The sequence below is a fragment of the Helianthus annuus genome, chromosome 10 (assembly GCF_002127325.2).
Source record: "Helianthus annuus cultivar XRQ/B chromosome 10, HanXRQr2.0-SUNRISE, whole genome shotgun sequence".
NCBI lineage: Eukaryota > Viridiplantae > Streptophyta > Magnoliopsida > Asterales > Asteraceae > Helianthus > Helianthus annuus.
In genome coordinates, this window is record NC_035442.2 from 56,753,880 (window position 1) to 56,768,964 (window position 15,085).

The 15,085-nt window shown below is 40.2% G+C and overlaps 1 protein-coding gene across 1 annotated transcript; it reads left to right on the forward strand.

Moving 5' to 3' along the window:
- Positions 1–5,305: 5,305 nt before the first annotated feature.
- LOC110881795 lies at positions 5,306–7,159 on the forward strand. Its single transcript, XM_022129947.1, has 2 exons — positions 5,306–5,639; positions 5,751–7,159. Exons 1-2 carry the CDS (start codon positions 5,306–5,308, stop codon positions 7,157–7,159), a joined length of 1,743 nt encoding a protein of 580 aa, XP_021985639.1.
- The last annotated feature ends 7,926 nt before the right edge of the window (positions 7,160–15,085 follow it).

A 15,085-nucleotide genomic window follows, 5' to 3' on the forward strand; every position in this document is an offset into this window, starting at 1 on the left:
CCAACCCGGGAATCCCATGCCTTGGCTGTGTGAACTCACCTTGGTTTGCTCGGCAGATACACAAAGAGTACAATTAGCTAGTAAAAGGTCAACCACGTCCTATCACGGTTATTATACGAGTCAGATTTTGACTAAGGTAATGCACGTAAGAATCACATAAGTTAACATGTTAAAAGCACATATAAGTCATGGCAACACTTATTGCACGGCATCAGTCAGTTTGTATAATAGGATCATACTTTGAGCGATTAAACAATTGGGCCCAACAACTTAACAAATTCAATAACAAATCTCGGCCCAAACCGATCGCACATAAGGGCCTTGTGCGATCCGGCTCGGCTTGCGCGATCTAATTAATTCAGCCCAACGATAATACTCAGCCCAACAATAAACTGGCCCAACATGCATAAGCGGCCCAAATATAACACATAAGTGACTTGTGCGACTGAACTGGATTGTGCGACTAGAGACCCTTGTGCGACCAGGATTGAGATTGGGCCTAAGGCCCAACATGTGATTTAAGAGCCATTACTCGTGCGATCCGATACACACCTGGCCCAGTCCAGCATGCATGGCAGCTTGTGCGATCCACACCTGTTGTGCGACCGTGCATGCCAAACATCTTGTGCGTAATGGGTCCTTGTGCGATTTAAGGACTCTTGTGTGATTGGTCCGTCTTGTGCGACCAGACGGCTTGTACACTTGGTTTTCAAATCCCGATTTCATTGTGGATTCGGTTACAATCTTTTAATCGGTTTCCATGTTTATCTTTCAATCAACATAATTTCCAACAAAACATTTGCATCCACTCGATCAAACTAAACAATTTATTCTCAATTCGTGTGAACCCTAATTCATTAAGAATCATGCGCAACCATATAACAATTCATGAACATATTAGCATAGATTTCGATCATCAATCTACCTCCGATTATGACAATACAATGATTTATTTAACTCTTAATATGCAAACAATCCAATACATATCATGCTAGCCGATCAACATCTACTCGGGTTTAAATTATTTTCATGAAATCTAATCCGCAAGACATTAATACATGGATCATATTGTTCATCAAATCAATCAATCAATCCCAATCATTCTAGTCTAAGCATGCAATTATATAATCGATCAACAAGTAAAACGACAACAAACACTAACCGAATACAATGGGGTCAAGAGTTGATCCGAAACACTATGAGTTTTGCGGCTGCCTTCGAGTTAGAGAGAGAAGGAAGGGATGCTAGGGTTTTGTGTGTGTAAAGTATTTTGTAACAAATGAGGTGAAATCCCCTCATGTGTGTATGTTTGTATGTGCAAAAGGAAAGCAATGGGCCGGCCCCTACATGGGCAGCCCTTGAAGTCCGAACACAAGTAAAATGGCCCAAAGCTTAGGCTTATGCGAGTGTGAGTGTTGTGCGATCGGGTTTGATGTGTGGTTCGGGTTATGATGTGCGATTCAATACATACATGCACACATAATACACATAAACAAAACATTCATTAAATCATATAATTCAGTTCTACTAAGCACGTAACAGTACATCAATGTAAGTCTAAAGTTCGAGTTGTCACAAGAACTACGTACGTTCGTCCTCCTTGGGTAAGACAACAACCTTAACTTACTAGACAAAACTCTATCATGAAGTCCCTCCTCTTTATATCGACTTAATCACCGAGGCCGATGGCGAGCGGGTCATTAGTTAATAGCGCTATTAGGTTTAACAAACCTCACACCGTGTCGTTCGAACGGGCATGTACTAATGGATTATGGCAAACTGTCAGTGATGATAGACACTGATGTAGGGCACAACTTATATTTCGTTAGTAGTCGATATGGTATGGTCTAGTGGTTCACAGGGGAAGCCCCCCACAGATTATGGTTATGGTTTGGGAGACAAAAGGTTACTGGTTAACTCGTGGTTTACGAAACAACGTATGATTTCAAAACGAACTGGTAAAACTAAACAACCAACTGTGAACTCGCTCAACTTTGTTGTTGACTTGTTGTTACATGCCTTGCAGGTCAATAGGTACTTTTGGAGCTTGCACGAGGAGGCGTGGACGTTGTGGGACATGGATAGTCATATGCCATGTTAAACATTTATCATACTTTTGAACTTATACTTTGGTTTTAAACATTATGCTCCCGCTTACAACTTAAACTATGTTCTGTTTGGACACCAATTATATTGTGTTTGGGTGTTGCGTTTATTTATATGCTATGTTCAATATGATTGGTGGTTTGATCCTTGTCAGTCACGCCTCCAAGCGGTGATACTCCGCATGTGGATGTTGGGTGTAACAGATTGGTATCAGAGCCATTGGTTATAGTGAACATGGTTTTAAAAAGGGGAAAAGCTTTTTGGTAAAACCAAACTATAACATGTACAGTGCTCAACGATCCACAACGACGCCTCGCTCCACGTGCAAGACTCAACATTCTAGGTGGTATGGTTTATGTTTGTATTACCTACTTGCTAGTTACATAGAATTTGCTCATGGTATGCTTAGATGAACGTAACAACTGTTGTTTGAGAACACATGTGTGCTTACTCTCTTCTGTTATCGCACTTTCGCGAATGATGTATTGCAAAATACATTATTTATTCTTGTATAGTTTGTATAGTTTTCGTTATATTTAGTTTTGTTTTTCGTTAGAATGTGCATACTATTGATCAAATCGTGTTTCGCAGGTCTTGATGTTCAAATATGCGAGAAACCGAGTAAAACGAGTAAAAATATTGAAGTGTCAAGTCTTGGAGCATGTTGGAAAGATCGGGAGCCGAAAAGAAGTTAAAAAGCGGAAAAAATAGTCTTTGGCACCCCGTGAGGAGTTTCTGGCACCCAGCGAGAGTCTGAAGGTAGTACATGAGCTGAAAAACAAGGTGGCACCCCACCACCCAGTCCCTGATCTTGTGGCGCCCAGCCAGAAGCTTCTGGCTGGCAATTATTACGAATTTAATAAGGTTTTTTTATGGGAAGTCATATATAATCATCCTAAATGTGAAAAAAAACCCTAATTTCGATTAGAGGACTTCTGGGGCGACTTATTGAGCATTCTTGGAGCATTTTTGGAGATTTTGAAGCCGATGAATCATCTATACAAGTTTGGGGAAGAAGACTTGAAGATCTAATCGGGTTTTCTAGTTCTTTGTTCTTGACTTTTCTTAAAAAACTTGTTATGATGAATTCGTATTTAGACATATTTGATTTGTTTTCGTTTATGAACATGCTCGGCTAAATTTATTAACCACCTAGACTTGATGAATGGATGAATATAAAGTTTTTACCGTTTATGTTATTTGCATGATTGTTATGGATAATTGTGTTTTGTAAGAAGTTTGATTTAATGATTTGATGTATATGCATGCTTTGATTCGGTTTATTGTTATTATTTGCTTCGTATGATTCTTAGTGACGGTCTATATCACAACATGGAGTCATATTAGGGTTTAGGATTTCGGTGAGTGTCTATATCACGTTAGAAAACCTTCACTCTTTAGGGAGAATTGCGCAATAACCCCTAGAAGTAATTAGTAATAATTTGCTAAGTCTTAGTGTTCTAATAGTCCTAATACCTGGAAAGTGAGGGGCTATTGGTAGGTCTTACCCGGCGAATTGCTTTAGATAGTCCTTGGAAAAGGTCATGTCTTGGTTTACCTGTCGGTCTTATTAGTCTATCAAGTCAAATTAATTACTTCAAACTACCCTAGATCTATGATTGGAAAAGAGTAGGTCAACATTAGGGTACTTACACAATAATTAGACAACTGGAAAGGCGTCTAATAACCGGTAGGACTAACGGCCTAGGTAGTTCCACAGGTTTCTCCTTGAGAAGGGTCGAGGGGCCTCGATGGTTCTTAATAGGTTTAGTACTTTAAGATCCCGGTTCCATAACCCGTGCACTTAACTTAATCGGTAATCTCTTAAAAACAATCCAGGATTCTTGTCTAGGTGGTCTCGTTCTCGCATAAAGAAAGTCCTCAGTCTTATTTCGTATTAGTTTAATTCTAGTTTAATTTAGTAGTTTAATATAAATTTCCTAGATTTTCCGTAACCCCCCCCCCCAAACAAATAAACAAGTTAAGTCGTGTCTGTCGGTGTCTACTAGAGTCTAATTTACATGATACATAGAGTCCTGTGGTTCGATATCCGGACTTCCTAGGTTATACTACATTGATCGGTACACTTGCCGATTGTGTGGTTTTAGGTCGAGTCTAGAATTAAAGCTTTGTAGTGTCTAGCTTAGAGAGTCTAATTTAGTTTATTTTTTAATAGTCTGTTTAGCACACAACAAGTTTTTGGCGCCGTTGCCGGGGACTCTTGGCAATCGCGTTCATTAGCTATGATAGATTTCAGTGATAAATACGTGCTACGTGTTTTATTTTGTTTTGTGTCTTTTGTTTTCATCTTGAGTCGTAGTAACTTCTGTTTGCTTTTCTTGTGTTCAGGTTTTTGCTTGTAGTGGATGCCACATCTGCGCTCGCACGGACCACCACCACCACCAGTCAAGCAGTCATCATCTCAATTGGGCCAAGGCCCTCAGGTTGCTTCTTCATCCTCTTCTCATTTTCCCAATTTCGATTCCACCCCGTTACCCACCCCACCTCCTACACCACCACCTTCGCCAAACCGTTCTCCTAAAACCTCACCTAAGGTTTCCCCACCCGAAATCCCTACTTCTAGTACCTCTAGCAATCCAGTGAACGTAGAACCAATGGCCAACCCTAGGCAAACCGTCCATCAGCAAGCCACTCAGGATTTCACCGGCCTTGCTTCACCCATCAACGTCCCACCCATAGTCAACGACAACTCATGGCAGATTCCATCTTATGCCATGCAAGCCATCACCAATACCATCCAATTCCATGGCCGAGACGATGAGGATGCCCCAGCCCACATAAACCGTTTCTCTCGTATGCTTGCTACCTTTAACCTTCACGGTGCACCCAACGATGCCACCTACCTACAGCTTTTCCCATTCTCATTAGCCGGCCGTGCGGCTACTTGGTTGGACTCTCAACCAACCGGTACCTTTACCACATGGGCGGGGCTTCGTCAAGCCTTTTTGAACAAGTATTTCCCGCCCGCTAAAGCCTCATGTCTTAGGGACCAAATCCACTCTTTTCGCATGGAGCCCGACGAGCCTTACTACCTTGCTTGGGAGCGTTTCCAAAACCTGTGTTCTCGTTGCTCCCAGCATGGTCTTTCCGACTGGGCTTTATGTGAAAAATTTTATAACGATCTCACCCAAGAGACTCGTGATAGGTTCGACACTAATGCGGGGGTGGGGGGCATATGATGGGTATTCTTACAGTTGCTGAGTGTCTAGAGCGTTTTGAGGCATTTGCTCAGTCTCAATCCCAATCACGATCTGATCAGAGGTATCAAAGTGGTAATTCCAACACCACTACTAGTGCACCCGCCCGAGAGGTGAACCATGTCACAATGGATCCTAGTTTAGCCTCTGTTTTGGAAAACATGTCTAGGGAACTCAAGGAAATCAAGGCTAAGGTAGACAAATGTGAGTATTGTCGAGGGGGTCACGACACAAATGTGTGTCCATTACTTGTTGGTGAGGAGCAGGTCGATTTCGTAGGAGGAGGGTTTGGTAGAGGTCAACCTAGCGGTTTTGGTAATAATAATAATAATAATAATAATAATAATAATAATAATAATAATAATAATAATAATTTTGATAATAATAATAATTTTCGATCAAATGGACCCCCCGGTTTTCAAATAGCTCAAAATCCAAATAGGGGTCTAGGTTCACTCTTTGGTGGGGGTTCAAATGGGCAGGTCAAGGATGGGGGGTCAAGTAGTCAGGTTCAAACAGGTCAGGGTTCAAGTTATGATCTAGGGGGTAGTCTAGAAAGAATGGAGGCAATGATGAGTCAATTAATTCTTAAGGACCAAACCACCCAAAAGAAACTTAGCGAACATGACCTTATGCTTAAGAATCACCAAGCTGCTTTCCAAGACCTTCAAAGGGTTGTAGGTGATATGTCTAGAAAGTTAGAGGAGAGATTACCCGGTCAGTTTGCGGGTAACACCCAACCGAACCCGAATGCTCATGTAAAGGCCATTACCACCCGTAGTGGCAAAACCGTAGGGGACCCGAGCGTAGAGGAGAGGGTAGTCGATGAGGATGGAGATATTGTAGACGAAGAGATAGAGATGGAGGCTCCCGGCAAAGTGCAATCGAGGCTGCGCCCAGCAAGTACCGCACAGCTCGGTGAGTCTCAAGGTGAGAAGAGAGTAGAGAAACCTCCCATGGATGTTAGGCCTTCGCCTTTAGTGAACCATGCGTTTGTCCCGTTCCCTTCCCGTCTTAAGAATCAAAAATACTCGAGGGAATACGGGCAGTTCTTAGACATCTTCAAGCAATTGAAGATTAATCTTCCTTTTATCGAGGCACTCCAGTCCATGCCTAAATATGCGAAATTTCTAAAGGACCTTCTTAGGAATAAGGAGAAGTTAGGGGAGTTGTCGAATGTCCCATTGCATGGAGGATGTTCGGCCGTTGTCTCAAATCAGCTTCCCGAAAAGCTTACCGATCCCGGTGTTTTCACAATTCCTTGTCTATTTGGTTGTAACACCAATACTAAAGCCTTGGCTGACCTAGGTACTAGCATCAATTTGATGCCCTTTTCTCTCTACGAAAAGCTAGACTTAGGTGAGCTTTCACCCACCCGAATGACACTGTCCTTAGCTGATAGGTCCGTGAAACACCCGAGGGGCATAGTTGAGAATTTGCTTGTTAAGGTTGACAAGTTCGTTTTTCCGGCCGATTTCGTCATTCTCGACATGGAAGCCGATGAAAACGTACCGTTAATCTTAGGACGCCCGTTCTTGAACACCGCTAAAGCTCTCATAGATGTCTTTTTAGGCACCATCACACTTAGAGCGGGCGAGGAATCAGTAATTTTTAAGGTTATGAATTCGAGAGGGCCTAGTGATAGAGTGGAGGCGGTATCATCAGTAAGGGAGTGTGAGAAGGACGAGAAAGATGAGGAGAAGGTAATGAGTGATCCGAGTCTAGAGAAGGTGATAGGACTCAAGTGTGGGGATCCACCGGATAGGAGAGTAGAGGAATTAGAGGAGAGAATCGTGCGTTTAGAATCTAAGATAGAGACACTGAGCAAGGCTTAGTGTGGGGATGGAGTTCGATATGAAGAGTATAGATTTAAACTGCCAGGTGAGGAGTTGAGAGGTTGTGAGAGAGATAAGAGTGTTTGGGTTGATTTGGGCAACAAGTATAATGGTGCTACAACCCGTGAGTGTATGTTTGGAGGTGAGCTGCATGTTTATGATCCCCCATAAGTATGTGAGAAGTTGTTACTCATTTGTAGAGTTTGTACCGTTTGTATCTTCGTAATTTTCGGTAGCTAACAGTCGTTTTTGTTAGTTTTTCGGGTCCTAGTTTGTGTCTTGAGTCATTTGCAGGAGGGCATCACCGAGGATTCGCGAGAGAAATATGGATTGAGGTAAGTTTTATACTTAGAAAAAATCAAGGTTGAACTTTGATGGGTTTGGGGAAAAACATAAAAAATTTTCTAAGGCATTAAAAGAAAAAAAAATTAGATACTTTCTGTTAAAAATAGTCTCTGGCACCCCGCCACCCACTTATAAAGAACCCTCTCGCTCCCGCCAGCACGTATGGCAATTTTTCGGAAAAAGGTAACGTGGTGGCGGGCCGCCACCCACCTCAGACATTGTTAGCGGGCCGCCAGAAGCGGCATCTGCAGTTAATTAATTTCAAAACCCCAAAATTTTAAACACCCACCTAACCCTTCTTCCCCATTACGTCCCTTACACCCTTACCCTCACCCTACCTTTATCCACTAAATCACAACCGACCGTAAATATTCCATACCTTCACCGTAAACCCCATAACCCCTCTCCTTCACTGTTTCCCTTCTTTATCCCCACCACACATCACCTCTCCAATCACCGCCGTTTAGCACACCTCCACTACCGCCGCTCCTCCCCTTCTCACTGTAAACCCTTTTACTCCATCACCCCCTTCACCATAAACCCCATAATCCCCTCTCCTCTATATCGTCGCCCACCCACCATATCTCCCCTTCTTTTTTCTTCTCTGCCGATAACCCTTCAACCCTCCCCACCGCCGTAAACCCGTCCCCATCCCTAACCGCCGAACACCAATTTACCCTCCTTACCCACCATCGTTCACTGCCACATCCATTATCAACTAAAAATCACCGATTTCCTTCACCATTCAACCATAGTTCACCATTAAAAATCGGATATTGTTTTGGGGGCTTAAAGGTTCAACCGAAATCTTTCAATCTCTTCTTCCTTCTCTAAAATCCAAGGTATTTCTCCTGCACATTCTTGTACTTTGATTCACTGTTTTAGTTTTATTTAGATTAGTAATAAATTTTAGGTTTAGTTGTCTTGTTTAGTTTAGGGTTTAGTTTGTGGTTTGGGTATGGTTTCGGTGTTTAAGCAGAAAATCGTTTGCGGGTTGTTCGGTTTGGGTTTTTGGTTTCAATGTTCATCATATCCGAGTTTCAGGTTAGGTTTTGGTTAAATGTTGAGTCTTGCAACGTTTAAAGGATGTATGAGGTTGTGGGTTGGATGCGGTTTGGATACTCTAGTAGAATATCCGTTTCGGGTGGTTCAGTTTTGGGTTAGAGTACAATTTTCATCATATCTTGGTCGAGGGTTAACCGACATTAAGTGTGGGGATGTGTTTGGGTAATTGTTAAAGCGTAAATTCAGATTTAACACATCAAGCCCGTTTCATTAAACCGGCACTAAAGTTTTCAACTTTTTATCGGTTAACACTCAATGTTGGTTTGGATATTGGTTTGGTTTCGGGATGTTGTGATTTGCGGCTTGGGTTGGAATTTGATTTGCTGAATTTAGCGATTGGTTTGGAATACATTGACGTCTAAAGCGCAAAACTTGCATTGTTGAATCGAACTTTTTGCAAAGAATGAAACCTCCTTTAGCTAGGCGGAAATTTTCGATGCTAAAATTTGTTTTCAACTACTACATGGCTGATTTTAAGCAAGTTTGGAGGTCGATGTCGGTTTGGGAGGCACTTGGGTTTACTTGAGGGCCAGTAAAGTGCCGGGAGAAGGTAATAGTTTGTAATTTGTGTACTTTGTGTCTAAATTAGATCGAGTCTAGTTTAATGGTTAGTTTAGGGTCTTTGGTGTCGTTTTAATTGTGTTTGAGTCGTTTTAGAGTCTTATTATAGTCGTATTGTTGCATCGCTTGATTACTAAACCGTTTCGCTCGTACTTAATCTCCATTCGGGCGGAGTATGGTTTGTTTTCGAGTTGTTTGCGATAGAGTCATTTGTTTTCAAACAACGTCCGCGAACGAAATGCTATACGGCTGTCGTTCGAATGTATATTATTTTATTTATAAAAAAAATCAAAAAAATTCAAAAAAATAAAAAATACAAAAAAAACGAAAAAATTCAAAAAAATAACAAAAATAGTTTGTGTTTACTGACTGTTCACAAGTTTTTGCGCGTTTTTGAACTAGTTTTACAGGATGTCAGGTGAAGGCTCCTCGTTAGGCACCAAACGCAGGCGAGGTGCTTCCGCGAGATCTCAGGGGGCTGCTTAGGAGCAGCCGGCTGATTTACCACTGAGAGTGGTCAGTTATCATGGAGCAGGGTTTGAGATGAGGAGTAGATGGTGTGGTTCGAGGATGATGTAGCAGTGATCGAGCATATCTTTCTGTTATATTTTTCTTTTATGTTGTTTTCATCATATCTTGGTCTGTACTAACATTTTAAACAGGTTGGATGGGTTTTGGGGTTGGTTGATACACTTGTGGATGGTTGTTGAGCGTGATATTACATATTATCTTTTGCTAGTGTTTGGTGTTTGCTTGATTAGGGTGATTGTTGTAGCCGCTTTCGTTCGCATGTCCGAGGTTAGGAGTTGTTTGCTGAGCGCATATCGAATTGGAGGGCTTATGTGGAAACGACTGGCACTTTGACAATCTCACATACTCAGCTAAGTCGTTTTCTTGTTGTTGTTGTTGTTGTATATTTTTATTTATGTCGTTTGCAGTTTTTATTTTTAGGTAGTTGTTGAGTCGTGGTTTCGTTCTTGCATTAGGGACAATACAATCTCTAAGTGTGGGGATGGGATACATGTAAATAATCGAGTCTTAATTATTAAAAATACAAAAAAATAAAAAATTGAAAAAGTCAAAAAAAATTGAAAACCCAGAAAATGTCCTTTGAAATAAAAGAAGTTTGCAATTAAAACGGAAAATGATAGAAAAGATAAATTTTTGATCGGGTTGAAATAATAATAATATGAGATTTAAATAAATCGAGCTTGCGTCTAGTTAGGGATATGTGGATAGGCCCGGGTTTGGTTTTAAGTCCCTTTGAGCTAATATATCTTAATTGTCGGTTTACTAGTGGGTTTTCGCCTGGGAGATATGGGAAACTAAAACCGCCAATAATAGTATAAGGGGTACCGTTATAAGTTAAAACCGTTAGATTTTGTGATCATGCGAAAAAAAATATAGAATAAAAAGTGAGCTAGAAACTAAATGAAAGTAGTGCATTCCTATGTAGTCTGAGCTGGGGATAGCGACTCTACAGCAAGATTACCGCTAGAGTGTGTGAAATCGATCGTGCAAAGAAAAGAAAAAAAAGTACCGAAGCCTAAGTAATCTGTGGTTGGGGATAGCGACTCTACAGCCGGATTGCCTCTTGGTTAGGGAAAGCATCGTCTACGCTCATTTAGGAAAACGAAAAAAAAAAAGAAAAAAAAATGGAAAAAAATATGTTTGTAAACTCTCTTGGTTTCGATATAAGACGGTTGGGAATTGGTCCAGTGATCGTTCCTTTAGTCCTATAAGCTTGAGGCGGGAGTAGGTGGACTGTAGATTCTAGCGTGAGACCCTATGTAGACTGACCGCACTTAAATTAAATTCACATGATAAGGGCTTAGGATTGGATTTGGGTTTAAGGGGACAAGTATATTCGCAATCGCAGCTAACGCAAGCCTTGATTTTAATTAAAAATACCTATGCTTTTGACCCGAGTGAATATTTGTCTATGATTCCGTTGCATAATTCTTTTTCGAGGACGAAAAAAGAGTAAGTGTGGGGATGTTTGATGTATTGCAAAATACATTATTTATTCTTGTATAGTTTGTATAGTTTTCGTTATATTTAGTTTTGTTTTTCGTTAGAATGTGCATACTATTGATCAAATCGTGTTTCGCAGGTCTTGATGTTTAAATATGCGAGAAACCGAGTAAAACGAGTAAAAATATTGAAGTGTCAAGTCTTGGAGCATGTTGGAAAGATCGGGAGCCGAAAAGAAGTTAAAAAGCTGAAAAAATAGTCTCTGGCACCCCGTGAGGAGTTTCTGGCACCCAGCGAGAGTCTGAAGGTAGTACATGAGCTGAAAAACAAGGTGGCACCCCACCACCCAGTCCCTGATCTTGTGGCGCCCAGCCAGAAGCTTCTGGCTGGCAATTAATACGAATTTAATAAGGTTTTTTTTTATGGAAAGTCATATATAATCATCCTAAACGTGAAAAAAAACCCTAATTTTGATTAGAGGACTTCTGGGGCGACTTATTGAGCATTCTTGGAGCGTTTTTGGAGATTTTGAAGCTGAGGAATCATCGATACAAGTTCGGGGAAGAAGACTTGAAGATCTAATCGGGTTTTCTAGTTCTTTGTTCTTGACTTTTCTTACGAAACTTGTTATGATGAATTCATATTTAGACATATTTGATTTGTTTTCGTTTATGAACATGCTCGGCTAAATTTATTAACCACCTAGACTTGATGAATGGATTAATATAAAGTTTTTACCGTTTATGTTATTTGCATGATTGTTATGGATTAATTGTGTTTTGTAAGAAGTTTGATTTAATGATTTGATGTATATGCATGCTTTGATTCAGTTTATTGTTATTATTTGCTTTGTATGATTCTTAGTGACGGTCTATATCACAACATACAGTCATATTAGGGTTTAGGATTTCGGTGAGTGTCTATATCACGTTAGAAAACCTTCACTCTTTAGGGAGAATTGCGCAATAACCCCTAGAAGTAATTTGAAATAATTTGCTAAGTCTTAGTGTTCTACTAGTCCTAATACCTGCAAAGTGAGGGGCTATTGGTAGGTCTTACCCGGCGAATTGCTTTAGATAGTCCTTGGAAAAGGTCATGTCTTGGTTTACCTGTCGGTCTTATTAGTCTATCAAGTCAAATTAATTACTTCAAATTACCCTAGATCTATGATTGGAAAAGAGTAGGTCAACATTAGGGTACTTACACAATAATTAGACAACGGGAAAGGCATCTAATAACCGGTAGGATTAACGGCCTAGGTAGTTCCACAGGTTTCTCCTTGAGAAGGGTCGAGGGGCCTCGATGGTTCTTAATAGGTTTAGTACTTTAAGATCCCGGTTCCATAACTCGTGCACTTAACTTAATCGGTAATCTCTTAAAAACAATCCAGGATTCTTGTCTAGGTGGTCTCGTTCTCGCATAAAGAAAGTCCTCAGTCTTATTTCGTATTAGTTTAATTCTAGTTTAATTTAGTAGTTTAATATAGATTTCCTAGATTTTCCGTAACCCTCCCCCCAAACAAATAAACAAGTTAAGTCGTGTCTGTCGGTATCTACTAGAGTCTAATTTACGTGATACATACAGTCCTGTGGTTCGATATCCGGACTTCCTAGGTTATACTACATTGATCGGTACACTTGCCGATTGTGTGGTTTTAGGTCGAGTCTAGAATTAAAGCTTTGTAGTGTCTAGCTTAGAGAGTCTAATTTAGTTTATTTTTTAATAGTCTGTTTAGCACACATCAGCGAACATTTCTCACTCATGTTTCCTTTGATATGAAGATCATGAGTGGACGCGTTAACCTAACTCAAGCCCAGCTAACGGCTCTAATTAATGAACAAGTTACTGCAGCACTCGCAGCCGCTCAGGTAGGAGGTCAACATGCTCAACCTCCTACATGTACCTTCAAAACATTTATGGACTGTCGACCTACTATTTTCAGTGGCTGATGTAGGTTAAAATACACATATTTGTCCCGTGTAAATTGTATAATTATTGTATAGTTTTTATTTATTATTTTTAGTTTTTAGTATTATATTATATTATTTTGTGTTTTGCCAGGTCTTGGTGCAAATGGAGCAAAAACGAGTAATATGGAAATAACCAATCAGTTGGGCAGATTGGAGTGCCAGTGACCGAAGTAAAATTGCAGCTATTTTCCATGAGTGGACCGAGTCCGCTATCTCTATGTTATCTAAAAGGGCCACCATACATGTTTAGTCCAACTATTTGAGCAGAATCGTGAATTTGGGTTATAGGCCTTTTGAGACAAGTATTTAATATTGTTAAGAGCATCATAATAATTCCTAATCAGCCATATGCGCATTACTTGGTGATTGTAAAGGAATTAAAAAGGCAAGAAAAAAGTGGGCCGCGTAAGAGAAAAAATAAAAGGACAGCATGCACATTTGAATATTGGGGATCTACATGAAGGGCCCATTGGTGGGTTTGTGTTTTAAACACAACACCACATGTATCGATGATATATAAAAAAAGAAGAAATTACAAAAGACAGAGCCACGATCAGACGCAAAAAGGAGTTGGAGGTGGCAAAGGGGTCCAACCCACATGTGCACCGCCAATAATCATACATATACATAAATACATCAGATCAGACGCACAAAGGCATAGATAGAAGATTACGAACAGAAGACATCCGCCATCAGGGAACGCACGGAGATCAGACGCACGAACAACATCAGTTTTGAAGATTGTTTTGCAAGAAATCAAGTTCGGGAATCATTGGGGTCAAGTGGGAATCTTAGAGATCAAGGAATTTACGGGTTCTACCTTACGATTTCTTTTATTTTCTAGTTTCTTGTTTTTTACTTCGATGAATTCTTATTTGAGATCTTGTTTGATTGTTTTTAAGACCATGTTTTCTGGCTAAACCTTTCGTTGCTACCTAGGTTATGACAATAGTTTAATAAAGTTTGGATTTTTATTCGGTTTTTGGCGTGGTTTATGGATTTTCTTGTATTGTAAAGGCTATGGAATTTTAACTTGGTGTATATGCATGCTTGATATTTGTTTCATCGCTGTTTATTGCTTCGTATAATCCTTGATGACGGTCTATATCACATAATAGGGCTGTGCTAGGGTTCTTGATTTAGGTGAGTGTCTATATCACATAATAAATCTTTAACTCTTTAAGGTGAAATTACGTAACTAACCTTAGAAGTAATAATCGGTAATTTAATAAAATTAAGTGTTCTGCTAATCTTGTCGCTGTGAGGCTCGAGGTTATTAATAGGTCTCGGTTTGGTTTATAGCTAGGTCTAAGAAATCAGTCTAGTCTTTAAACATTCTCTTGTCTATTAAACCAAGATTAAAACCCATAGTTGCCTTAGACTTTCACGCTGAGAGGTAGATCGTCTAATTTAGGCACTTTCAAGAAGTTAGAGGACTGTGAGGAAATCTAAAAACCGGTAAGCGTAACAGCCTAGGTAGTGCCACAAGAATCACCTTGAGAGGGATTGAGGGGCTTAGTTGGTATCTTAATAGGTTTAGCATTTAAAGATCCCGGTTCCATACCACAAAACTATCGAATAGAAATCCATTCTGAGGTAAACTTGCGTCTAACCTAGGTAGTCTTCATCGCCACTGGTTCTAGTCTTCGTCAAATTTTGTGTCTAGTTATTTATGTCACACCCCCAAAATCCACCATGCGGAGTATCACCGCTTGGAGGCGTGACATGACCAGGATCGAGCCACCAATCATATTGAACAACGTAATAAGTAAATAAAATCAACCATAATACAATTGGTGACCAAAGCTAGTTAACTAAGTTCGAATTAATCAGCGGAAGCATTAAAAGTAAAACCCAAAAACATAAGTCCATAGTTCATCAGTTTAAAGTCTAAAGCTTAAGTTTAATAAGTTCAAAAGGAATTAAATATTAAATACGGAACATAACAGTCCGTATCCCACAACGACTCCTTACTCGTGCAAGCTCCAGTATTTAACGACCTGTAAGGCAT

Bases quoted from the DNA above. Each gene is read 5' to 3' on its own strand.
- LOC110881795 (XM_022129947.1), top strand. From the start codon at position 5,306: ATGGGTATTCTTACAGTTGCTGAGTGTCTAGAGCGTTTTGAGGCATTT. The intron at 5,640-5,750 runs GTAATAATAATA...GTTTTCAAATAG, and splicing joins AGGTCAACCTAGCGGTTTTG to CTCAAAATCCAAATAGGGGT.